The sequence below is a fragment of the Bombina bombina genome, unplaced genomic scaffold (genome assembly GCF_027579735.1).
Source record: "Bombina bombina isolate aBomBom1 unplaced genomic scaffold, aBomBom1.pri scaffold_773, whole genome shotgun sequence".
Taxonomy (NCBI): Eukaryota; Metazoa; Chordata; class Amphibia; order Anura; family Bombinatoridae; genus Bombina; species Bombina bombina.
The window spans coordinates 118,088-145,467 of NW_026512552.1; the positions used below are offsets into that span (position 1 = coordinate 118,088).

Genomic DNA, 27,380 nt, shown 5'->3' on the forward strand with positions numbered 1-27,380 from the left:
TTAATGTCTGACCATCGTAAATCAATACAGCTATCCCAATTTTGCGAGTTAATAAAGTGACGGGTTTGAAAATATGCAAATAGACTATGTTTTGGTAAATCAAATGAATCCATTAGATCATTAAAAGAGAATATCTGTCCTGAAGAACTAATAAGCTGGTACATATACTTAAGGCCCTTTTGGGCCCATATACTATATATTTGCTCATTAATTCCTGGAGTAAATTCTGGGTTGCCTTGAATTGGTAAATACGCTGAGAATCTAAAATCTACATCGCCTATACTACAAATTTTTTGCCATGCTATGATTATATTCTTAAAGGATATAAGATTACAAATGTTTGATGGGAGTTTTTTAATTGAACAATGCAAAATTGCTTTTAAGGAGAAGGGAGCTATAAATAAACTCTCCATCTCTGCAGACAAAATTTTGTTTGAACTGATCAACCAACCCATAGCTATTTTGGTTAAAGTCATCAAGTTGTAAAGTTTAATATCTGGCAAAGCCAGTCCACCATTTCTCTTTTTTTGGCAAAGTTTAGCAATTGAGATACGAGGCTTTCGTTCTTTCCATAAAAATTGTGAACATGCAGTATAGAATTTTTTAATTTCCTGGTTAGGAATGAATAATGGAAGATTTTGCAGTAAATAAAGTATCCGTGGAAAAATAATTGTTTTAACTAGGTTAACTCGAGCCGAGAGAGGGAGGGGAAATGACGACCAATTTTTAAGATCTGAAATGGCTTTCTCAAAAACCGGTTTAAAATTTAAATTATACCACATCTTGGGATTCCTATGTAATATAATACCCAAATATTTGATATTATCTGTGTTTTTAAAAGGATGATCAGTACAGCTTCCCTTATGTTTTTTTATCCATAAAAGTTCACTTTTTTGGAGATTTATCTTATACCCTGCAAATGAACTGAAAATTGAAAGTAAATTAAGAATTTTTGGAATGGACTTTTTCGAATCCTCTAAAAAAATTAGCAAATCGTCAGCATAGAGAGAGATTTTGAACGTCATTGTGCCCACTCTCATCCCAACTAGTTCTGAACGGAGCCAGATTGCTAGAGGCTCGATTGCAATATTAAACAATAAAGGCGACAAAGGACAGCCTTGTCGGGTGCCTCGCCCTAACACGATTTTATTGGAAAGATTGCCATTAATCAAAAGTGCTGAGTATGGATTTTTATAGATCTTGGCTATGAAATCTAAGCAGTGACCTTTAATACCAAAACTTTCTAATGAATGTAGCAGGTGATCCCATGATATGGAATCAAATGCCTTCTCGGCGTCTATAGAAATTATAGCTAGATCCTTATCAAGCTTATCATTGTTTGAAGTCTGATTTTGATTCCAAAAAAAATCTAACAGTATTTCAGCTTTCCATAAGTTAGAGGTTACAGTACGTCCGTTAATAAAGCCCGTTTGATCCATATGGATTATTTTAGGCAAAAATGTATTCATTCTATTAGCTATGATAGATAAAAGGATTTTATAATCTGAATTTAAGACAGATATAGGTCTATATGAAGCTGTGTACTCAGGGTCTTTACCTTTTTTATGGATAAGGGTTATATTAGCTGCTGAGAACAGATTTGATATAGGGGAAGAAGTGATATAATAATTATTAAACATAGCCACTAATAAGTTACTTGTCTCTTCCATAAGTATTTTATACAATTCTACCGGGATCCCATCTGGCCCTGCAGCTTTGTTCAATTTTGCATTTTTTATTGTTAACAATATTTCTTCCTTAGTAATGGGTGCATTCAAGATTTCTACATCTGAGAGAGAAAGTTGAGGGATGGAAATCTTATTCCAAAAAAAGTGTTTATTAGAATTGTCTATCGGTTGGGTGTTATATAGTTCTTGAAAATATTCAAAAAAAACTTTTCTGATATTGTTATTGTCTGTATATCTCTGGTGTGCAACCTTAATAGCCGGAATGTAGTTTCTGCTTTTATTATTTTTGGTAATTCTGGCCAGGTATTTGGCTGAACTACCATAATGACCTCTAAAACGATTGGCCAATTTAGTATCTTCCTCAAGACATTGCTGCTTAATATATATATCTCTTTTAATTCTGCACTGAGAATAATATATCCAATTGCTCTGGGAAGAATGAAGCTTATATTGATTAAAAGCATTTTTGACTTGGTTAGATAATTGTCTTTCATTCTGTAGAGATTTCTTTTTATAATGACATAAATAAGACTTAATTTGGCCTCTGAGTACAGCTTTAAAGGTTTCCCAGAATATTTCACTTTTATTGTAGTATGAAATATTGTTCCTAAAGAAATCTTGCCATTGTAGTTTTAGCCAATTTATAAATTTGCTGTTATTACATAAATACTGAGGAAAAAAGAAACTAGAATTATGAGAGTTCTCTCTTTGATATAAATGGATATTAAGAGAAATTATCGCGTGATCCGAAATAATAATATCATAAATTTGAGGAGATAGACCTAGCTGAAGAAGCTGTTCTGAGACTAAGATATAATCAATCCTTGAGAATGTACAATGCGCTTTGGATTCACAAGAGAATATTATGGTGTCAGGAAATTTGGTCCTCCAAATGTCATTAAGTTTAAGAGAAGAACAAAAGGTTTTAAAATACTTGCTAGCCTTCATATCTTGTCGTTTATTCTGGGACATTCTATCAATATTCGGAGAGAATACCATATTAAAGTCCCCACCTAAAATAAGTCTATCACTACAATGAGGATATAATTTGTTTTGAATTGTGTCCCAAAATCTGCAAGAAAACTGATTTGGACCATAAACATTGCATAAAATTAATTCACATCCTCTAATCCGAATCTTCATAATGATAAATCTATTATCTGTATCACATTCAATACTAATAATTTCAAATTCTAATTTCTTATTAAATAAGATAGCAACTCCACATTTCCGGCTCACACAAGTGGTTGCGATAACCCGTCCTACCCAACGTGATCTTAATTTAGGAAGTTCAGCCTCTTTGAGGTGGGTTTCTTGTAGAAATACAATGTCAGGGGAGTGTTTACCCAATAGAGATATAATTTGTTTACGTTTAATAGGGGATGTTATTCCACCGACATTCCATGAAAGAATTTTAAGAGGTGCTGTCATGACAACTTAATAATCTTAATCCAATAGGCCACGATAGGTAAGGAGGGAGGTACCGGGGGAGAAAGAAGGGAAAAGAAAAACAGAAAAAGGAAAAAAAAAAAAAAAAAAAAGGAAAAATATATTTTAATAATAAAATCACATAACACAAGACAAGACTTAAAACAAACTGGATAGAACATCTGTCTAACCATAGACACCGCATGATTAATAAGATCTGAAAATAATGGGAATATTATTATTTTAAAGTTTATCATGGATAAGAAAATCTCTAGCTTCTTTACTGTTATTAAGCGTGTTAATTCTGCCATTATTCTCCACAATTATTTTTGCTGGGTATATCATCCTAACTTTATATCCTTTATCTATCAATTGTGGAAAAAAGGGGGACATCTCCTTTCTTTTTATCTGGGTTTCATTCGAAAAATCTTGAAAAAGAAGTATTTTGCGATTATCTATCATGAATGGCAAGTTTTTCCGGTAATATTTAAAATACTCTAATTTATCTTGGAAATTTAGAACTTTAAATATCAGCATCCTATCTCGGCTAGAGCCCTCTTGATTAGATCTATTTGCTCCTACTCTGTGTGCTCTTTCTATAGGAATGGGTAGTTTTTCTTTAGGAAAACCTAACATTTGAGGGAGAAGCTGGGAAGTAAAATGGATTAAGTCGTCATAAGCCGGTGTTTCGGGGAGGCCCACTAATCGAATATTATTGCGCCTAGCGCGGTCTTCAATATCCTCAATTTTAGCTGTTAGAGTGAGTAGTTTATTATCATGTTTGTTGAAAACTACTTCTTGACTATTAAGTTGATCCTCTATATTAGAGATCCTTTCCTCAGCCTCTGTTAGTCTAGAGGCAAACTGCTTTAGATCGGATGCTATTGCTGCAATTTCATTTGTAATGCCACCTAGTTCCTTTTTATGAGTATGCTGCACAGCGTAATGATATGAGTATCTATACACTGATGAGTATGCTGCACAGTATAATGATGTGAGTATCTATACACTGATGAGTATGCTGCACAGTATAATGATGTGAGTATCTATACACTGATGAGTATGCTGCACAGCGTAATGATATGAGTATCTATACACTGATCAGTATGCTGCACAGTATAATGATGTGAGTATCTATACACTGATGAGTATGCTGCACAGCGTAATGATATGAGTATCTATACACTGATCAGTATGCTGCACAGTATAATGATGTGAATATCTATACACTGATCAGTATGCTGAACAGTATAATGATGTGAATATCTATACACTGATGAGTATGCTGAACAGTATAATGATGTGAGTATCTATACACTGATGAGTATGCTGCACAGTATAATGATGTGAGAATTTATACACTGATGAGTATGCTGCATGGTATTATGATGTGAATATCTATACACTGTTTGATTGATTTTAAATTTATATACAAACAAAAATGGCATAATTGATATAAAAAAAAGGATTATCTGTAAACAGTCCATAAAAACATTGCTACCCCTCCAGGGAGACTTATAGTCTCAAGTGTTGATTCATTATTTATGAATATTTCAAAATGTATTAATAAGTTTTCATAGTCTGAGGTGTACAAAATGCCCTTGTATCTTAAACATACGGGGAATTTTTTTAGAAAAAGAAAAAAAATCTTAATTTACCCTATGAAAATTTCTGTGGTTTACTATGGATGTGAAAAGCCTGTATGTGGCAATAAAACATGAAACTGGTGTAGCGATAATAAATAATGCATTATTGATTAACAAGACACACTTAAAAGAACAGGGAGTGTTTATTGAGGAATTTTTCTGTTTTATCCTGTATTGGAATTACTATCTTTTTCACGATGATTGCTACTTACAGATTAACCCCTTAAGGACTGGGCATTTCAGACAAAAACTTCCCCAAAAGACCAGAGCATTTTAGCATTTTTGCCATCACTAAATTTTAACATAAATAGAGGCTTTTTTAAATTTTTTCCTATCAAAACTATATATAATTTTTTAGTAGGCAACCCAAAGTATAGATCTAGGCCCAAAAGTTACATTTTTCACCATTTTAGGTTTCTCATTGAATTTTTTTTACAACCAGCTTGTGCAATCATGGCACAAATGGTTGTAAATGCTTCTCTTGGATCCCCTTTGTTCAGAAATAGTAGACATGTATGGCTTTGGCATTGCTTTTTTTATATTTGCCTATCAAAACTATATATAATTTTTTAGTAGGCAACCCAAAGTATTGATCTAGGCCCAGTTTGGTATATTTCATGCCACCATTTCTCTGCCAAATGCGATCAAATAAAAAAAAAAAACCTCACATTTTTCACCATTTTAGGTTTCTCATTGAATTTTTTTTTACAAACAGCTTGTGCAATCATGGCACAAATGGTTGTAAATGCTTCTCTCGGATCCCCTTTGTTCAGAAATAGTAGATATGTATGGCTTTGGCATTGCTTTTTGGTAATTAGAAGGCCGCTAAATGCCGATGCGCACCACACTTGTATTATGTCCAGCAGTGAAGGGGTTAATTAGGTAGCTTGTATGGTTAACTTTAGCTTTTAGTGTGTGGAGATCAGCCTCCCACCTGACACATCCCACACCCTGATACCTCCCTGACCCCCTCAAACAGCTCTCTTCTCTCCCATACCTCACAATTGTCACGGCCATCTTAAGTACTGGCAAAAACTCTGCCAGTATTAAAATAAAAGCCTTTTTTTTATATATATAATTTATTTAAAAAATATATATTTGCTGCAGTGTAGGTTCCCCCCTAACCCCCAAGCCTCCCTGCCCCCCCCCCCAAAAAAAATAGCTCTCTAACCCTCCCCCTCTACCTATTTGTTGCAAATTTGGCTATTCAATTGTTTTTTTTATATAAGACCATTTTTTTCTGTAGTGTAGCTGCCCCCCTCAATACCCTACCACCCTCCCCCTCCCAGATCGTTTTCTGTTTACGGATCCCACATGGGATCCCCCTCATTGCCCCTACTCCCTTCGCCCTCCTTCCCCCTCAATTACGTTTTTTTTTAATTCAATGTAGCGTGGCCGAATCGTCCCACCCACTCCCGCCCTCCTCTCACCTTCTCCAGCGATGGGCCGCCCACCCGCCTCCCTCCTTACCCTAAACCACCCACCAACAATCGGTACCACCACTGTCCTATGCAGAGAGGGCCACGGAGTGGCCCTCTCTGCATCGGTAACTCTGCAAATCTATTTCTTTAGTGCCCCACTCGTGAGGGCATGCAGAAATAGCGCAATCTAGCTATTTTGAGCGAGATTGCGACAGAGAGAAGCCCAGACAAGGGTACAACGCTGGTCGTTAAGGGGTTAAAGGAACAGCCATGTGGTCCAATATGGCCCCATCATATGTCAATTTATTTATGAGTGAGGTTGAGGAGAGAATCGTATATGACAACAAAATTCCTAAATTATGGCGCCACCTGGTGGTGATATATAGATTTTGTATTTTGCATATGGTGATGGGACCCTATTAGAATTTGCAACAGAATTAAATTCAGCTTTTCGGGTATTAACATTTTCAGACATCAATAATTTTATTGTGGTTCTACATAGAAATCTATTACCTGAGGAAAATAAATTACGTATCCGCATTACCTGTCATGTGTACTGTAGAGAGCACCATATCGCCACATGCACCATAAGTGTTAACCATCCAATTGTATTAGTAGCTCAAACATACAAGGGGTATTGAAGCACAAAATATTGCACATCACTGATGTTAAGTTCCTTACGACCTGTATTGTTTTGTGCTCTAATTGTAACATACACCAAGATTACAAGTTGTGCGCTAAACCCGGTGCGTAACGCTAAATATTTAGTGGTACTGCACTTTCTATAGCGCTGCCATTACAAGTTACAGAAAATCTTTCTTTTGTTGTGCGATATGGTGCGATAAGCTACATACCTCATAAAAGCCAAGGCCTGACTTGACATGCTCGCTCACGTTTTCCCCCATAGACATCAATGGAGAGAAAGTGTTAGAAAAAAACACCTGTGATTGCAGAATGGCGATCGCTGTAACGCATTCCCCATTGGGGACAAGAAAGTTATGTAAAAATGTAACACCCCAACATAAACTGCTAGTCTAAATACACCTTATCCACTGCACCCCGACATCGCCGACACTAAATAAAGTTATTAACCCCAAATCTGTCGCCTACGACATCTCCAACACTAATTAAAATTATTAACCCCTAATCTGCCACACACCGCATAGCTAATACCTAAATAAACCTATTAACCCCTAACCCCCCGCCCCCCACATTACAAATACTAAACTAAACCTATTAACCCCTAAACTGCCGTCCCCCAACATCGCAAATACTAAACTAAACCTATTAACCCCCAAACCGCCGGCCCCCTACATCACGACACACTAAATTAAACTATTAACCCCTAAGCCTAACACCCCTTAACTTTAAATTAAAGCTACAATATAACTACCTTTAAATAAAAAAACTTACTGAGAAATATAAAAAACTAAGCTTAAACTATTTATAAACTTAATATAATTATTTTAAAAAACAAAAATAAACGTAAAATAAAAAACCTAAGTTACAAAATGTAAAAATCCTAACACTACGAAAAAATAAAATAAAAAATAACGTTACAAAAAAACCAAAACACTAAAATTAAGAAAAGTAAAAAAAATCTAAGATTACAAAAAATAATAAACAAAGTTATCCAAAAATAATAAAAAAATAAACCTAATCTATTACCCCTATAAAAACAAAATAACCACACCACAATAAAAACACCCCCTTATCTAACAATAAACTACCAATAGCCCTTAAAATGGCCTTTTGTAGGGCATTGCCCTAAGTTTAACAGCTCTTTTAATTAAAAACTAAGTGCCCCCTAACAGTAAATCCCCCCACCCAACAACCCCCTTAAATAAAAAAACTCTAAAAAAAAACCTTAAATGGCTATTTGTATGGGCATTGCCCTTAAAAGGGCAATCAGCTCTTTAGTGCCCATTAAAATACAAAAATCCCTAATCTAAAAAAAAAACACCAAAAAACTAACACTAACCCCAAAAAATGTACTCACCGTTCCTGAAGTCCAGCGATAAAGGTCTTCATCCATGCGTCTCCATCTTCATTCATCACGGGATCATATTCTATCTTCTTCCCGGAGGTGCAGAGCGGTCTTCCCTGATGCTCGAATCCGGAGCGGTGGTCCTCTTCAGCAGTGGCGGTCCTCAGCGGCGTTGAGGCTCCTCTTTATGCGATCTCCGTGCACACTGAAGATTGTATGCAAGGTACCCCTTTTATATTTGGGGTACCTTGCATTCCTATTGGCTGAAATATTCAGATCAGCCAATAGGATGAGAGCTGCTTAAATCCTATCGGCCGTTCAAATCAGACTATCGGGAAAGACCGCTCCGCACCCCCGGGAAGAAGATAGAAGATGGTCCCGTGATGGAAGAAGATGGAGCCGCATGGATGAAGATCTTTATCCCCAGACTTCAGGAACGGTAAGTACATTTTTAAGGTTAGTGTAAGGTTTTTTTGGGGGTTTTTTTGGGTGTGTTTTTTTTTAGATTAGGGATTTTTTATTTTAATGGGCACTAAAGAACTTTTTGCCCTTTTAAGGGCAATGCCCATACAAATGCCCCTTTAGGATCATTGGGTAGCTTAGATTTTTTTAGAGTTAGGTTTTTTATTTTGGGGGGTTGGTTGGGTTAGGGGTTTTACTGTTAGGGGGTACTTTGTCATTTTTTTATTTAAAAGAGCTGATTGCTTAAAGGGATAGTAAAGTCACAAAAAAGCTTTCATGATTTAAATAGGGCATGTAATTTTAAACAACTTTCCAATTTACTTTTATTACCAATTTTGTTTTGTTCTCTTGGTATTCTTAGTTGAAAGCTACATCTAGGAGGTTCATGTGCTAATTTCTTAGACCTTGAAGACTGCCTCTAATCGGAAAGCATTTTGACAGTTTTTCACCACTAGAGGGCGTTAGTTCATGTGTTTCATATGGATAACATTGAGCTCCAGCACGTGAAGCTCCTAAGAGCAAGCACTAATTGGCTAAAAATGCATGTCTGTCAAAATAACTGAAATAAGGGGGCAGTTTGCAGAGGCATAGATACAAGGTAATCACAGAGGTTAAAAGTATATTATTATAACTGTGTTGTTATGCAAAATTGGGGAATGGGTAATAATAAAGGGATTATCTATCTTTTTAGACAACAAAAATTCTGGTGTTTACTGTCCCTTTAAGGGAAATGCCCTACAAAAGGCAGTTTTAAGGGCTATTGGTAGTTTATTGTTAGACTAGGGGGTGTTTTTATTTTAGGGTGGCTTTTTTGTTTTCATACGGGTATTAGATTAGGTTTAATTTGTATTATTTTGGATAATTTTGTTTATTATTTTTTGTAATCTTGGATTTTTTTTTATTATTAGTAATTTAGTTAGTTTTTATTAATTCTTTCATAGTGTTAGGAATTTCCAAATTTGTAACTTAGATTTTTATATTTTTTATATTTTAGTTTTTAAAATAGTTATATTATGTTTATTTATAGTTTAAGCTTAGTTATTTTTTTTATTTCAAAGCTAATTTTTTTTTTAAATGTAGTTATATTGTAACATTCATTTAAAATTAGGGGGTGTTAGGTTTAGGGGTTAATAGTTTAATTTAGTGCGTTGCGTTGTGGGGTGCCGGCGGCTTAGGGGTTAGTAATTTTAGTTTAGTATTTGCGATGTGGGGGGCGGCGGTTTATGGGGTTAATAGGTTAATTTTTAGTAGTAGCGATGTGGGGGCGGCGGCATATTAGGGGTTAATACTTTATTTTAGTGCTGACGATGTGGGTGGGAGGCGGATTAGGGGTTAATAGGTTTAATATAGTATTTGCGATGCAGGGAAATGGCGGTTTAGGGGTTAATAGGTAGTTTATGGGTGTTAGTGTACTTTGTAACATTTTTGTTATGAGTTTTATGAAACTTTTTGCTTTGCAAAATCCATAACTACTGATCTTTGATCGCGGAATGGATCATTGCGGTATAAGCTATAACGCTAGAGTAATAGCCTGACCTGAAAATTCCACCGTCAAAAGCCATTTTTTGAGTGCAGAATGGAGAGTTGCAGTACAGGCTAAAAAGCTTGTGGTATAGCTGTACTGCCGCGACTTGTAAAACTGGAGACCTGCCATTCCGCACGCAAAGGCCAATTTTTCAGTGGTATAGCCGCACCGCAACACTTGTAATCTTGCTGATAATTAGCCAAGATCAGTTATGCTAAAATGACATGCCATAACAAATTAAGGTGTGTCATTTTTGCATTTAGAATTTTTTTTAACTTTTGGTTGAAAGAAATAATATTCATATTGATACTTCTTTTATTGTCTTCTCATTTCTCTGTGTATATTGGCATTGCTGATTTATAAACAAATAGATCTTTTTCTTTTAATTCCATTATGATATTGTGCTTTGTATTCAATTAAAGGAACAGTTAACTCTAATTTTCCCCCTTAAATTTGTTCCCAATGATTCATTTTACCTGCTGGAGAGTATTAAATTATGTACAAATAGCTCATTACCTATACTGAAAGTTTATATACTTAAGTATAGGCTATAGAAAAGCTGTGTAAACATAGCCAGCAGAATAAATTACACTCCCAGTAGGAGGTAGAAGAAATAAGCAATACAATGTTAATTTTCAATTGTTCTCTCTACATAATGGGGATTGGTTTACAGACAGATATATACAATATAAAGAAGCATGTTGTTGTACACAAAGTGTTAAAATAAGGATAACTGATATCATCTCAAGCTCAACCCATTTTGATGGGTTGTGATTTTAAAGAGCAAAACATATCAAATACAAAAATAAACATGAAGGAGTAATATATTCACATATATTTTATACTCTGCAGTCATTGGAAACACATTATGGTAAAAACTATTTTACAGTGCACTGTCACTTTAACCCATATTTTCCGATTCTTTTAAAATGTTACAATAAATTCATATTCCGATCTGTTTCCTAAAATCTTGGACACACCTGTGTATTGCTCTCTTCATACTTTGATTTCGTAGACTGTATATAATTGGGTTAAACAATGGGGTTACTGAGGTATAAAGTAAGGACAGACCTCGGTTAGCATTTATTGAATGATCATTTGATGGGACTATATAAATTGTTGTAAGTGTGCCATAATAAGTGCACACTATTGTCAAGTGAGAGCTGCACGTGGAAAATGTTTTTTGTCTCCCACTAGCAGTTGGGATCCCAAGAATAGTAACAAAAATAGAGATATAAGTTACAATGATAAACAAAAATGGTGAAACAACTACAGTAAAGGAAACCGTAGATGTGACCATGTTCAGAGTGGAGGTATCTGAACAAGAAAGCTTTACAAGTGGGGCAATATCACAATAAAAATGAGGAATTACATTGGAGTTACAGAATTGTAACCTGGTTAAGAAAATATATATGACAAATGTCAGCAAAAATCCCAACAACCAACAAATGGTGACAATTCGTACTTGAAAGTTGAAGGTCATGATGGACATATAATGCAATGGATGGCAAATGGCAAGATAACGATCCAATGACATTGCAGCCAGAAGCAAACACTGGGCGACGGTTGGGACACCTAACAGATACAACTGGATAAGGCAACTAGTAACAGACATGGTGCCTCCTCCTAGTAAAACAAGACGTAGCATATTTGGTACAATATTTGTGGTGAATAGAATTTCAGATAAAGACAAGTTGCTGAGGAAGAAATACATAGGGAAGTGAAGACTCTGGCAGGTCACAACTAGGAAAATAACCAGCATATTTCCAAATAATGTTGCAATATAAAGAAGCAGAAAAAAGATAAAAAATAGGGTCTTGAAGCTGTGGAGATTTCCAAATCCAAGAAGCAGAAATTCTTTGACTACTGTTTGATTTTGTTCCCGCATTTCCTTTTAAAAAAAATAAAATAAAACTAAGGATCAGAAAGAAAAGAACATTCTTTCATTTCAGTAAACATATATGTTACTACAATGACTAGGAATATATTTAGAAAAACCATTTCCATGATGGATGTGTTTTAAATATTTTGTTCCTCTGCACATTAGGATCTATTTAAAGCATATATTCAGTACATGCAGTTGTCCTCTACTGACTGTATACAGGTATGTATGAACCTCTAAAAACATGGGGTCGTTTAACATTGTTTTTAGCGTTTATCACTTAAAATTGTGCACACAACTTGGTTGTTTTTTTGTTTCCTTTTAAATTAAATTCCAGTCCATTAGATAAGCGTTGTTTCAATTATTTGAACCCCCTATAATATATAATACAAGAAAATCTGATTTCTTATACTTATCATGCAAGTGAAAGCCCGAGACATGTTAACTTCAGGACTTCAGATAGATTTCTATGGGCGCTAACCAGACACCGCATTAGACCAACTGTGCTAAACCCAAAGTCAGTTAAGAATACTTTGCAGTCCTATGTTCTTCACATAGAAGAAAATTTTATTTTTATTTTTAATTATTTATATATGTATGTGTGTATATATATATATATATATATATCCTCCATGTGTATCTGCACTCACAATATCTTTCAGTCATCAACCAGGGTGCCAAGTCAGTAGTATTCACAGTCAATTCCAACAAAGGACTGTACTCGCTGGATTTTAGATAAAATAAATTTAATTGTGGTAACGTTTCGGAGTCCTTAGACCTCTTCCTCAGACCAGAACAAACATACAAGGGAACACTGTGCAATATAAACACATTAAGCCACACCCATCAAACATTTAGTGCAAATTGCACCAAAACCGGAGTTGTCATGGCAACAGCCCCCATTACATTCCATATTATCCTAATGCTAATATATAAAGTCTATCTAAGCACATCACCTGGAGTATACAGATACATATGTAACATAGTATCCACTATTGTTTAACAGTTGCAACATCCTATGGCAGTAAATCAGCGCAAGAAATGGAACAAATAAAATCAAACCTCAGTGCAATAAATCTCTCACCACCTATTAATCTATACATATATCTACATGTACCTTATCACATTCACATATCAACCTTAATATTGATTACATCTGAACACCCAGATCACAGATGTTAGTCATATTATCAAATATATTGGTCACCAGTTATAGGCAATACACATACCATGGTTTAATCCCCACCGGAGTTAAAGGATCGCATAAAAAAACCTCTGTTTGCAAGATATGATAGCTAAAAATAGGCTTGTCAGCATGTTTATGTTCTAACCATTATGCGCTTTGTTCCCCCAATGTTACTTGAGTCGTTAGTACTCACTGTTATGCCTCAGTGTGTAGTCTAATAAGTTTATGCTTGGACCATGGCTAGGCAACCATCCAAATAGTGTGTTGAAAAAACAGGCGCAGAGAATTGACCTCCGACGTCTGTGGTGTTCCTCCTCAGACCGCATGGCTAATTTGCATAGGAGGATGATGTCACTGTATAGACGTGTGTGCTTGCGCACAGCACTAGATCTAATCCTGTAGTAGGGCTATCCTTTGTTAAAAAATAACAAGAATGTATGTCAGGTTTATAACTTAAATACTCAAGGGTAGCTAAAACAGTTTATCAAGCTACTAAGGCAACATCTCATGAATGTAAATCAAGCTTATAAGTTATATCGTCAGGGGTGGCTAAAACAGTTTATCAAGCTTTAAGACAATACCTAATGAGTCGCAAAGTGTGTGTGAGACCATCTTTTAACCCCTGGTGTATATATATATATATATATATATATATACACTCACACATTGGAGCCCTTCCCAGTCAAATACTTTGCCATATACCATATAACTTTTAATCCTTTTAGAACACTATTAGTAAAATTAACTATATATTTTTATTAAAAACTGTATATATGTGTATAATACCTTATTTTAATTTGTCTTGGATGTGTTTTGTACAACTTTTTTTAACCCTTACAATTTACTTCAGGTCTAAAGTTGCAATAAATATTCTAGCGCAGTCTCAGTTTTCGATCGAGCACAATCCATGACTTTCAACTTGTAACACTCAAGTAAAGTTAAATTAGGGTCAGATTACAAGTGTCATGCTACGTGATATCGCTGGACCACATTACCATTAGAGCGACTTAAACAGGAACCCTTTATATAAAACAGTCATTTTTATACTGTAAAAATATTCATTCCTCTGTCTTTCTTTCTGCTCTGTGACCAGTATACTCCTTGGTATGATGCAATGCCTCTTTTTTGGTAAGCCAGGTTTTTTCTTGTGAAAGTGCAACACACAAGAATCTGTGGAAATCCTGCTCTTTGTGTGTTGCACTTAAACAAGAAGAAATCTGGCTTGGAATAGACCCAAATGCTGCTGGCGATCGCCATTTTTGACATTTGTTTGCTAACGAAACAGCAGAATGCACATCCCTAATATATACACAGCATATGGGTTTCTGGGAGAGATATCTGTTCTGTTCATTTGTTCATCTAAAACTATCAGTCCATCTATCTATCTATCTATCTATCCATCTATCTAGTGGTACAATAGAATATAGCTAGATAGATAGTTTGTTAGATAGATAGATAGATAGATGATAGATAGATGACATTCTCAATTTAACTTGTAATATCTTTTAATTCAGCTCTGCTGCAATTATGCAATAAAAATAATATTGTCAGAATTATTTATTGAGATTATATTATGATATAAATATACTATTACATTCAATGCAATGTATTTTATTCTCACCTGGAAAGATGAAAAGATTGTACTAATTGAAATAGCCTTGCCTTAAATCAGTTATATATATATATATATACATTTATTGTCTGATACATAATTTAGGTTTTGTTTTTATATTTGCTTTAACCCAGGGGAAAATCTTTAGTCCCAGATCTGATTATCGAAGGACTAATTACTGTTTTCTGCTACATAACATTATTTGGTGTAGACTATTTCATGTGTTTTCTTTAACGGCAATCTCATCTAATATGAGTTACAGGCACATTTGTATCTATACAAATAAAGAGTGTGTGTGTGTGTGTATATATATATATATATATATATATATATATATATATATATATATAATACAAATAATTAAAAATATGGTGGTGCACAAATTATTTCTCAGATCTCAATGCTCACAAAACTGTGCTAGCTGTCCCAAATAATTTACATTTCCACTTAAAGAGACAGGATTGAACAATATTATCAGTCAATCAAAGAGGGACACCGGCTACACATAGTCTACCAGAAGCTTTATTACTAAGTACCTCCAAACAAAAAACAAACAAATCAGAACGTCTACCCTCCACCCGTTTCCTTAGTTGCAGTTAACAAACCCAATAAAATACACTTGCATACGAACAGACCTGGCAAACTCACAAGATCTATGTCATATTCATATCACTCTCACATTCAACATATACAAAGTATCAACTGTTGTAGATTACTAATCACGTAGAACTGAGATACAATTATTCCAGTCCAGCAATCTTAGAATGGGGCCCCAAAGTTGCAGCTGTTGAAAGCGTTTAATAAATGTCCATATCCCAGGCTCATAAGTGTAAACACACGCTCTGGTTCTGAACTAGACCTTCAATATGTTGATACGATATTGCAGCTTAACAACAGAGATCATAAATTGGTGGCTCCACACAGTGAATTGGACCCGTGAATGAATTAGACTACGTCTTTTGAGGGAGAACGCACAATGTACACTGACAAGACAGAACCAGGCTGTCAAAACCGCAAGACTTTTAAGCCCAAGCATAAAACAATTTCACAGGTACCTGCATCACAGTTGAATCAGAGTGAGAGTCCTTTTAGCTACGGCTGGCTTCTTCACTTGCTTACCTACAGTGTACGCTTCAGCGTTCTCATTAACTCCGAGTGCCACAGAATCTGTTCTCAGCTGATCACCTTCCGTGCATGCTCAGTCATTATTATTATTGCTACGTAACGTTATTATTGCTATGTAACATTATTTGGTGTAGACTATTTCATGTGTTTTCTTTAACGGCAATCTCATCTAATATGAGTTACAGGCACATTTGTATCTATACAAATAAAGAGTGTGTGAGTGTATATATATACATATATATATATATATATATATATATATATATATATATATATATATATACAGTATATATATATATATATATATATATATATATACACACACACACACACACATTTTCAATATATGAGGGCACTCACAGGTCTTATCTTTTCCAAAATATACTCATAATTTATTTAGCATAAACAAAATTCATCCATTAAAAGTCAACGTTTTGGCTTGTTCATTAACCCTTTGTCAAGACCATCAACAAAAAGGTATTGTACATCAAACACCAATACCAATATTTACATACAAATACCAAAATACTTGTGTAATATTCTATGAATCTCCCAATGTAACACTATATCCTGCTATCTGTATTCATCCTTGTTACATTAAAAACATTTGACATATTCTTTGTTCAGAGATTTCCTTAAGTGTATGTATCAGAAATTACTTCACCACAGCACAAACATATTCCTATAAACGATGAAATTATCATTTAACATACCTTACTAGGATTAAATGTATTTAGGCATTCTGTGTTGCCATTCCAGAGCTCCGTGTATGGTGTACATGTAGGACACTCTCAGAAATACCCGCCGCTACCTGATTGGATGTGGCATCATGTCATAGAGGTGGGGTTTACTAGCGCTAGGCATCTACTCATTCAATATACATTTATAGCCACATTGTATGTATCTAATTGTGTTGAATACATTATTACAAGTTGCAACCGATCAACCATGTTGCCTTTTCCAAATTGCAACATTTTATGACTTTTCATGATGATTTACAACTTTTTAACCTACTTGAGTTTTGCAACATTTTACAAATACATGAATAGGTGAGGTTATTGCAATGGAACAACACCACCTTGACATAAAAGTTCATAGGCAATACTCTTCTTCATTTTGCATATTAATTCTCTGATCACCCTATAAACAAACATATCCCTCCAGGTCTTTCATGAATCACTACCTAGTGTCATTTTAACCATTTATGTCCATCCACAGCATAAATCTACTACATTAATATTTTTATTACATTAATTTTTATTTTTTATACTCTTCTACTTACATATTTGGCCAGTTTTGAAGATTTACTATATAACATAAAGACACCTAATTCAATAAAATTCGGAATAATCTAAGTGTGTATTTAACCCTTTGGGTGTCATCATTCCCAATCTGTATATCCATTGTGCCTCACTTTTTAACAGTTCTTCCTCCCTGTTGCATACTTTCCTCAGTGGGGTACTCTGTCAATCAACATGGTTCTTATCATTGCTACTGTATGTCCACTTTCTAAAAAGTGCCTGGCAATTGGCTGGTCATTGTGTCCATTAAGTGCTGCTCTAATAGCACTTTTATAATTTGATAAATGCTCCCTAAAGGAGTTACACGTCTTACCAATGTAAAATTTCCCACATGGGCAAGTAAGATAGTAAATAACAAAGCCTGACGTACATGAAAGTCTATGTCGTATTGTATATTTCTTATATTTGTATGGATGGCTAAATGTAGTGCCTGATAACATTGTGTTACACGTGACACAACTCCCACATTGATAACAGCCAAGTTTACCCCTAGGCAACCATGTTTTCTGTTCAACACATGGTCATTTTTCACCAACATTGTTCTAATGCTATAACCTCTCTGATATAACATTTGGGGGTTTAATTTCCCCAAAGGGTAATGTAGGTTCATCAGAAAGTAGTGACCAATTTTTGGTCAAAACCTTTTTTATCGAAGTTCTAAAATAATTCAATCTACTTTTGGGACTTCCTAGGTCACAGACATTCAAGTACCCTTTTAACATGAATGCGAGCTCCTGCGGTGTCTTTGTTCCTAGACTAAGCTCGTCAGGGTGGCCATGAGCAGGCTGATGTAATCCGCTACTATTGGAATCACAGCAACCCTTTTTATATAACTCGGTACCTTCTAAACATCAGGAGCTGTCAACACTCCTCTCAGATTACTGAGATAAACGACAACAAGCTTTGCCATCATGGAGAGAATCTCTACAATTCTATACAATCTCTTTGAAGATTTTGAGAAATCCCTGATATGAAAGTGCGACAGTCTATTACAGCCTCTGGGCTACGATACTACGCTTAAGATGCCAAACGCTCCCTCTAACTTGGAGATCTCCTACCTTTCTTCACTCTCACACTACCAGGAGGGTGCAGCCGAGCCCCAAGAGCAGGTTGCTGGATCATTCTGCGAGTGCTGGGGAGGTCTTGCGAGGTACGGCCTAGCAGCCCCAACAGAGGCATTGGGCAAGCATGAGATCACATGCAAGGATCGCGCAGATAAGAGATTCCACGAGATTACTCCCAGTATTTGGACCGATAAAGTACAGCAATATGTGGTCCGGAATATCTCAGGGACAAATTCTGTTAAAGAGATCCTGATGGACCGCAACTAATTGAAATTAATGATGAGGGACATCAATTCAATTTGAATCGAGCTACTCCATAATCCACCTGGAAAGCGAAAGATCACAAAACTAGCTGACATATGTACAGGGAGTGCAGAATTATTAGGCAAATGAGTATTTTGACCACATCATCCTCTTTATGCATGTTGTCTTACTCCAAGCTGTATAGGCTCGAAAGCCTACTACCAATTAAGCATATTAGGTAATGTGCATCTCTGTAATGAGAAGGGGTGTGGTCAAATGACATCAACACCCTATATCAGGTGTGCATAATTATTAGGCAACTTCCTTTCCTTTGGCAAAATGGGTCAAAAGAAGGACTTGACAGGCTCAGAAAAGTCAAAAATAGTGAGATATCTTGCAGAGGGATGCAGCACTCTTAAAATTGCAAAGCTTCTGAAGCGTGATCATCGAACAATCAAGCGTTTCATTCAAAATAGTCAACAGGGTCGCAAGAAGCGTGTGGAAAAACCAAGGCGCAAAATAACTGCCCATGAACTGAGAAAAGTCAAGCGTGCAGCTGCCAAGATGCCACTTGCCACCAGTTTGGCCATATTTCAGAGCTGCAACATCACTGGAGTGCCCAAAAGCACAAGGTGTGCAATACTCAGAGACATGGCCAAGGTAAGAAAGGCTGAAAGACGACCACCACTGAACAAGACACACAAGCTGAAACGTCAAGACTGGGCCAAGAAATATCTCAAGACTGATTTTTCTAAGGTTTTATGGACTGATGAAATGAGAGTGAGTCTTGATGGGCCAGATGGATGGGCCCGTGGTTGGATTGGTAAAGGGCAGAGAGCTCCAGTCCGACTCAGACGCCAGCAAGGTGGAGGTTGAGTACTGGTTTGGGCTGGTATCATCAAAGATGAGCTTGTGGGGCCTTTTCGGGTTGAGGATGGAGTCAAGCTCAACTCCCAGTCCTACTGCCAGTTTCTGGAAGACACCTTCTTCAAGCAGTGGTACAGGAAGAAGTCTGCATCCTTCAAGAAAAACATGATTTTCATGCAGGACAATGCTCCATCACACGTGTCCAAGTACTCCACAGCGTGGCTGGCAAGAAAGGGTATAAAAGAAGAAAATCTAATGACATGGCCTCCTTGTTCACCTGATCTGAACCCCATTGAGAACCTGTGGTCCATCATCAAATGTGAGATTTACAAGGAGGGAAAATAGTACACCTCTCTGAACAGTGTCTGGGAGGCTGTGGTTGCTGCTGCACGCAATGTTGATGGTGAACAGATCAAAACACTGACAAAATCCATGGATGGCAGGCTTTTGAGTGTCCTTGCAAAGAAAGGTGGCTATATTGGTCACTGATTTGTTTTTGTTTTGTTTTTGAATGTCAGAAATGTATATTTGTGAATGTTGAGATGTTATATTGGTTTCACTGGTAAAAATAAATAATTGAAATGGGTATATATTTGTTTTTTGTTAAGTTGCCTAATAATTATGCACAGTAATAGTCACCTGCACACACAGATATCCCCCTAAAATAGCTAAAACTAAAAACAAACTAAAAACTACTTCCAAAAATATTCAGCTTTGATATTAATGAGTTTTTTGGGTTCATTGAGAACATGGTAGTTGTTCAATAATAAAATTAATCCTCAAAAATACAACTTGCCTAATAATTCTGCACTCCCTGTAGATTTGGCATTGGATCATTGCCAAAGCTGGGAGTGAGACACTTGGAAGTATCCTAACATGCCATATATATTATTGCTGTAGATGCAAATATATGCCCCTTGATGTTATCTAAAGGATTTTCAATACGTTCATTTAAATATTTTGACCGATATGCTGGCTTTGTTATATTGTTTAAATATGCAGTTTGTTGCCTTTCATTTTTGTTATACCAATCTATGATGACATCTTTGATTTATCCCATAGTAATAACAGATCTGTGGGAAAGAATTTTTAGTTTGTTAGTTACAAATTGCATAGTTTACCTAAGATGTTATGTTTACTTGTACTTGGGATCAGAAAGATAGTTTAGCAACTGAGCACACACAGAGGGGACACCTCCACTTCTAACCCTTAAAGATAGAATCTGAAATCTGACATGGGATATACAGTTAAGTTTGGAGGAAGAAAGTAAATGGCTATGTCCTTTGTGACCCAACCTAGGGTATATGTTGTTCCTGCTATCCTCCAAGGATCAAATTTAGGAATTATCTGTCTATAGCTGATCATAGACGTCTTAATATGATAGTCATTTAGTATACCAAGTTTTGGAGTCTTAAGCCTTTTGCCACGGGGAATATAGGGCCCATACTCAAGTGGCAGACTTATTCTATAAAATATCCATGAGATAAAACCTTAATACTTAAGACTACTAATATATGACCGCTAATAGACTATTTCCTATCTAAACTAATATATCTATACCCGTATTATCTATTTCATTTTTGCACTTTTTCTCAGTTGCTAGTCCGCCACATAATCTCATTGGAAATGACCCGTCCAAGAAAGCCACCTACCTGCTTAGGACTAAAAAAAATAATAATAAATAAATAAAAAAAATAAAAAATATCTTGGGCAGTGATTCATGCCGAGGAACCCAATATATAATTATAGGTATTAGATAATATTCTATTTAACCTGCTGAGTGATATTTACATTTGTCTAGCTGCTCAATAAGTTATACAGTCCAAGATTAGTGTCTAGTCCTAAGCCCAATAGGCTCTTTTAGATCAGTTATGCAGGTTAATTGGTGGATATTTAACACTAAAGGTAAATCATATTCTGGAGCCTCTTATCAAACTGGGACTATTAAGTACTTTTTATGTATTTATTACAACAACTCTATACATGGGATTGATAAATTTTCATACATATCCGTTACAGATGTGATACAGTAGTGTTTATTCTACCTACCTATATTAGAAGACTCCACAGCATATGATATACCACCCTTTAAAATATTGAACTATTTTTCATCAATAGCGAACCTTCTACACTATTACTAGTCTCCCCCCCCCCCACACAGTTTATTATGAAAATCAAGGAAAATATATCCCATTTATGTCCTATATCCCCATTTTTTAAATGTATCTGTTTAAACATATAGATAACCGATAAACCCTTACCAAAAAAAAAACATTCATCATTGGAGACCCAAGAGTGGTCTCCTCATGTTGAAGATTACCTGCCCTAGCTTCTTTACATTCTTTTACATTAATGGGAGGTCCAAGAGTGGCTTCATGACTCAGTTAGCTGGTATGCAGTTAGTCAGGCAAACTATAACCTAGATTACAAGTTTTCCGTTAACAGGGGTTCGGTGCTAACGCTCAGTTTATGCTCACCACTCACCTACAAACAACACTGGTATTACAGGTTTTTTAAACCCGGCGTTAACCGCAAAAAAGTGAGCGGAGAGCAAAATTTAGCTCCACATCTCACCTCAATACCAGCATTGCTTACGGTAGCGGTGAGCTGGCAAAACGTGCTCATGCACGATTTCCCCTTAGGAATCAATGGGGCAGATTCGGCTGAAAAAAAACCTAACACCTGCAAAAAAAAGCAGCGTTCAGCTCCTAACGCAGCCCCATTTATTCCTATGGGGAAACAATTTTATGTCTACACCTAACACCCTAACATGAACCCGAGTCTAAACACCCCTAATATTACACTTATTAACCCCTAATCTGCCGCCCTCAACATCGCTGCCACCTGCATTATATTATTATCCCCTAATCTGCCGCTCCGTACACCGCTGCCACCTACATTATACAAATGAACCCCTATTCTGATGCCCCCAACATCGCAGCCACCTACATTATATTTATTAACCCCTAATCTGCCTTCCCCAATGTCGCCGCAATCTAACTACACTTATTAACCCCTAATCTGCCGCCCCCAACGCCCCCAACGTCGCCGCCACTATATTAAATGTATTAACCCCTAAACCTAAGTCTAACCCTAACCCCCCCTAACTTAAATATAATTTAAAATAATCTAAATAAAATTACTAGAATTAATTAAATTATTCCTATTTAAAACTAAATACTTACCTTTAAAATAAACCCTAGGCTAGCTACAATGTAATTATTAGTTATATTGTAGCTAGCCTAGGGTTTATTTTAAAGGTAAGTATTTAGTTTTAAATAGGAATAATTTAATTAATTCTAGTAATTTTATTTAGATTATTAATAGTTACATTGTAGCTAGTTTAGGGTTTATTTTTATTTTACAGGCAAGTTTGTATTTATTTTAACTAGGTACAATAGTTATTAAATAGTTATTAACTATTTAATAACTACCTAGCTAAAATAAATACAAATATACCTGTAAAATAAAACCTAACCTAAGTTACAATTACACCTAACACTACACTATAATTAAATTAATTCCCTAAACTAACTACAATTAATTAATTACAATTAAATTGAATTATATAAATTACGAAAAAAACACTAAATTACAGAAAATAATAAAATAATTACAATTTTTTTAAACTAATTACACCTAATCTAATCCCCCTAATAAAATAAAAAAGCCCCCCAAAATAATAAAAATCCCTACCCTATACTAAATTACAAATAACCCTTAAAAGGGCTTTTTGCAGGGCATTGCCCCAAAGTAATCAGCTCTTTTACCTGTAAAAAAAATACAATACCACCCAACATTAAAACCACCACCCACACACCCAACCCTACTCTAAAACCCACCCAATCCCCCCTTAATAAAACCTAACACTAACCCCTTGAAGATCACCCTACCTTGAGACGTCTTCACCCAACCGGGCAGAAATGGTCCTCCAGACGGCCAGAAGTCTTCATCCGATCCGGGCAGAAGAGGTCCTCCAGATGGCCAGAAGTCTTCATCCAGGTGGCATCTTCTATCTTCATCCATCCGGAGCGGAGCGGGTCCATCTTCAAGACATCCGACACGGAGCATCCTCTTTCCGACGACTAACACTAAATGACGGTACCTTTAAGTGACGTCATCCAAGATGGCGTCCCTTCAATTCTGATTGGCTGTCGGTAGGTGTCGGCGATGTTAGGGAGGGCAGATTAGGGGTTAATAAAATTTAACTAATGTTTGCGAGGCGGGAGTGTGGCGGTATAGGGGTTAATATATTTATTGAAGTGGCGGCGATGTCCGGTCAGCAGATTAGGGGTTAAAATTTTTTTTTACTGTTTGCGATGTGGGGGGGGGGCTCGGTTTAGGGGTTAATAGGTAGTTTATGGGTGTTAGTGTACTTTTTAGCACTTTAGTTAAGAGTTTTATGTTACGGCGTTAGCCCATAAAACTTTTAACTACTGACTTTTAAATGCGGTACGAGTTTTGACAGGAGAGGGTGTACCGCTAACTTTTTCCAAGACTCGTAATACTGGCATTAGGAAAATCCCATTGAAAAGATAGGATATGCAATTGACGTAAGGGGATTTGCGGTATGCTCGAATTGCGGAAATAAAGTGAGCGGTACACCTGTACCTGCCAGGCTCGTAATACCAGCGGGTGTTAAAAAGCAGCGTTGGGACCTCTCAGCGCTGCTTTTTAAGGCTAACGCAAAACTCGTAATCTAGCAGTATGTGTATACTTATTTTCTACTTGTTATATGGACACTTAATGTATCTCCTTATTGACTTATATCTGCTGTACTTTGATATTATGTTGATGTATATTGTCCATACCTTGTCAATTTCTTTAGCTGTATATCCCTGTGCTAGAAATGTATTTTTCATAATGACATATTGTTTTTGTTTATTTTCTTCTTCAGTTTTATTATGTAGAACTCTTAAAAGTTGGGATTTTAAAATGCCTATCTTAAGTTGTGGTGGATGGTACTGTAACTCTGATATTGAAGCAATGTGTTCCTATCTGTATGTTTGGTGTATAGTTTTGTATTTAACCTGCACTGTTTTTCCTCATATTTTTTATATATACATAGCTCCATATGTATATTTGCGCTCCACTTGTAATACTTGTATTAGAAGTTGAGCGGAATGCAAACGCGACCATGCGTTCCCATTGCATGGAAGCTTTGCACTCACAAGAGTGCACTTCCAAAGGCTTCAATGGGAGCCTCATGCTCATGCCAATAGTCTCAGCAGAGAACCTAGTGAGCGAAGGCAGTAAGTCGTGCAGCGATGGGCAGCAAAGTTTAAATATATATGAATATATACATATATGTGTGTTTATATGTGTATATACACATACTAACACATAAATATATATATATATAAGCATATACATATATATTTAGAGTAATAACACAGTCCCCATAGACCGCAATGTAAAGGCATTTTTAGTGCCGTTTTTTTTTTCCAACACCCCACATCCACACACTTTAACTTCTTAAAATGTATTTATGCAGTTATTATTTAAAAAAATAAAGATGCTACATCTTTTTATTTTTATAAAATAACTTTAAATTTTATTTGGGGGCAAATTTGGAGGCATTTATTAATGGCTGGTTGTTAAACGTGCGTCCGTGAGCGGGCAAATTTGCCCGTTTATAGGCACACATTTAATTAGCTCTCCACTTGTATTCTAGCCCTTAGAGTGGTGGGGTTGAGAGATGGTTTTTATAATAAGGGTGTAACTATTGGATGCTTCAATAGATCAGGAAATAGCCCAATGATGGAGAGACCTAAACAAGATAAAGTTAAAGGGACACAAAACCCCAAACTTCTCTTTTATAATAGAGCATACAATTTTAAACAACTTTCCAATTTACTTCTATTTTACTATCAGTTTTGCATCATTCCGATGGTATCCTTTATTGAAGAAGCATTAATGCACTGGGAGCTAACTGAACACATCAGTATGCCAATGACAAGAGGTATATGTATGCAACCACCTATCAGCAGCTATTCCCGGCTCTTGAGCCTACTTAGGTTTTCTTTTCAACAAAGGAAACCAAGAGAACAAACAAAAATAGATAAAAGAAGTAAAATGGAAAGATGTATCACGTTTTATGCTATATCTGAATCGTGAAAGAAAAAATGTGGGCTTGATGTTTCTTTAATTGTAAATGATAATTGGTAATATTTTTTTTAAATTTTACTTTGCAGGGGATGAACACATAGTTATATGTAAGCAATAGTGCAATAATAAAATATGTTTACACTTTTATGTCCCCTTAAAGGGACATTCAACACTAAATAAATGCTATATAGAATGGTGCATTCAAAGAAAAGATTAGTCTGTAAATAGCATGTAGATGTATTTTAAAAGTATCATTAGTTGTTTAAATAGTAACAAAAAAATACATGTAAAGTCTAAACAATGGGAGTTGCCATGTTGTAACTTAGGTTATTTCCTCCGCTGTGGCCAATAAGGGACAGTTATAAATAGGTCCATAAAGTGTGCTTCCAATGGCTGTGTGGAATATAACAGCGTTCTGCACTTCCATTTCTAACAGGAACTAAAATGCTCACAAATTTCAGAATGGGATTATAGGAAACGGGAACAAAATAAATAATGAGTATAGTGTAGAGTTTTCTTATATATGATTTATCATTTTATGTTACCATCTCAAAGTGTTTAATGTCCCTTGAAAGTAAATACCTTGTAATTACAACATGTTTACACAGTGCAACTAGGGTTGCCACCTCAGCCATGTTTTCCTGGACACTTATGAGTTACACATGCTGCAGGGTGTGCAGGGAGGAACATGTATTGTGTTTCTGGACAGCACTATTCCTATTACCCCCTGTACACCCTGCAGCATGTGTAACTTATAATGGTTCTGTATTTTAAGGGACGGGTGGCAAACCTACCATATCAGCAGAGTCTGAACATAGAACAGATTAACTCTGTCTTTGCTGCAATTGTTTTTCAAAGGTAAAACTCCAGCCACCACTTTCCTTATTTGGAGGAGCCAATCTGGACTTACTACTGTCATTTTGTATACAAAATCTCATATATTTTTTTAGCAGAAATTAATAGATAACAAACTGCAAATAAGGAAGACATATGTGGCAAGGCTATACTTTTGAAGCCTTCCATATGTTTGGACAGCTTTCAGACCTGGAAAATCCATATTTTTCAAAATTAAATGATAGGAAAAAGGGGTAAAATAAATAAATAAAGTATGTTGCAAAGTAAAGTTTTATTATGCAAAAAATAAAGCATATTACAAATGCAAAATGAATACTGTCCCTTTAATTACTGGAGCTGCACAAGCACAGAAGTATTCAAGAACATTCACTTTTTATATAATATTAATTTGGTTTCCTGATTATGAAAATTAAAATACCTTTGAACTTTGTTGGTCTTTGGAATGAAAATCTCAAACATCTTATTAGCAAACCATTGTTTTGATATATATGTTTGTTTTTAAGCTTATATATATATATATGTGTGTGTGTGCGTGCATATACATTATATATATATATACACACCTATATATATATATATATATATATATATATATATATATATATATATATATATTATTTTTTTTCCTTGTATTTTACATAGCAATCTAACCTCGCACAGATATTCACTATAAGATGAATAAAACCCACAATGAATAAAGATAATATTAAAGAATAAAGATCAGATTTGATTTAGAAAATAATCCTTAATTAATACTCTCTTTTTTTACAATTCCAGCATACATTTACTTACACATTTGCACTATGCAGTTTACATACTAGAAGGCAATTAGGATTTGATTGATTGCATTTTAGTTTGATATAATTATATGCCCCAGGTGGACAGTGAGTGCATTTGGTAATATAGTATATAGGACTACTTAATGCTGTTGTTTCCTTTGCTATAACAATGGAAATGTGGGGAAATCTAGTTTGGTTGCA

The 27,380-nt window shown here is 35.5% G+C and overlaps 1 protein-coding gene across 1 annotated transcript; it reads right to left on the bottom strand.

Annotated features, from left to right (window-relative positions):
- Window positions 1-11,100: 11,100 nt before the first annotated feature.
- On the bottom strand, window positions 11,101-12,045 carry LOC128644392 (olfactory receptor 1361-like). The gene has a single exon (XM_053697020.1). It carries the CDS (start codon window positions 12,043-12,045, stop codon window positions 11,101-11,103), a length of 945 nt encoding a protein of 314 aa, XP_053552995.1.
- Between the last annotated feature and the right edge of the window lie 15,335 nt (window positions 12,046-27,380).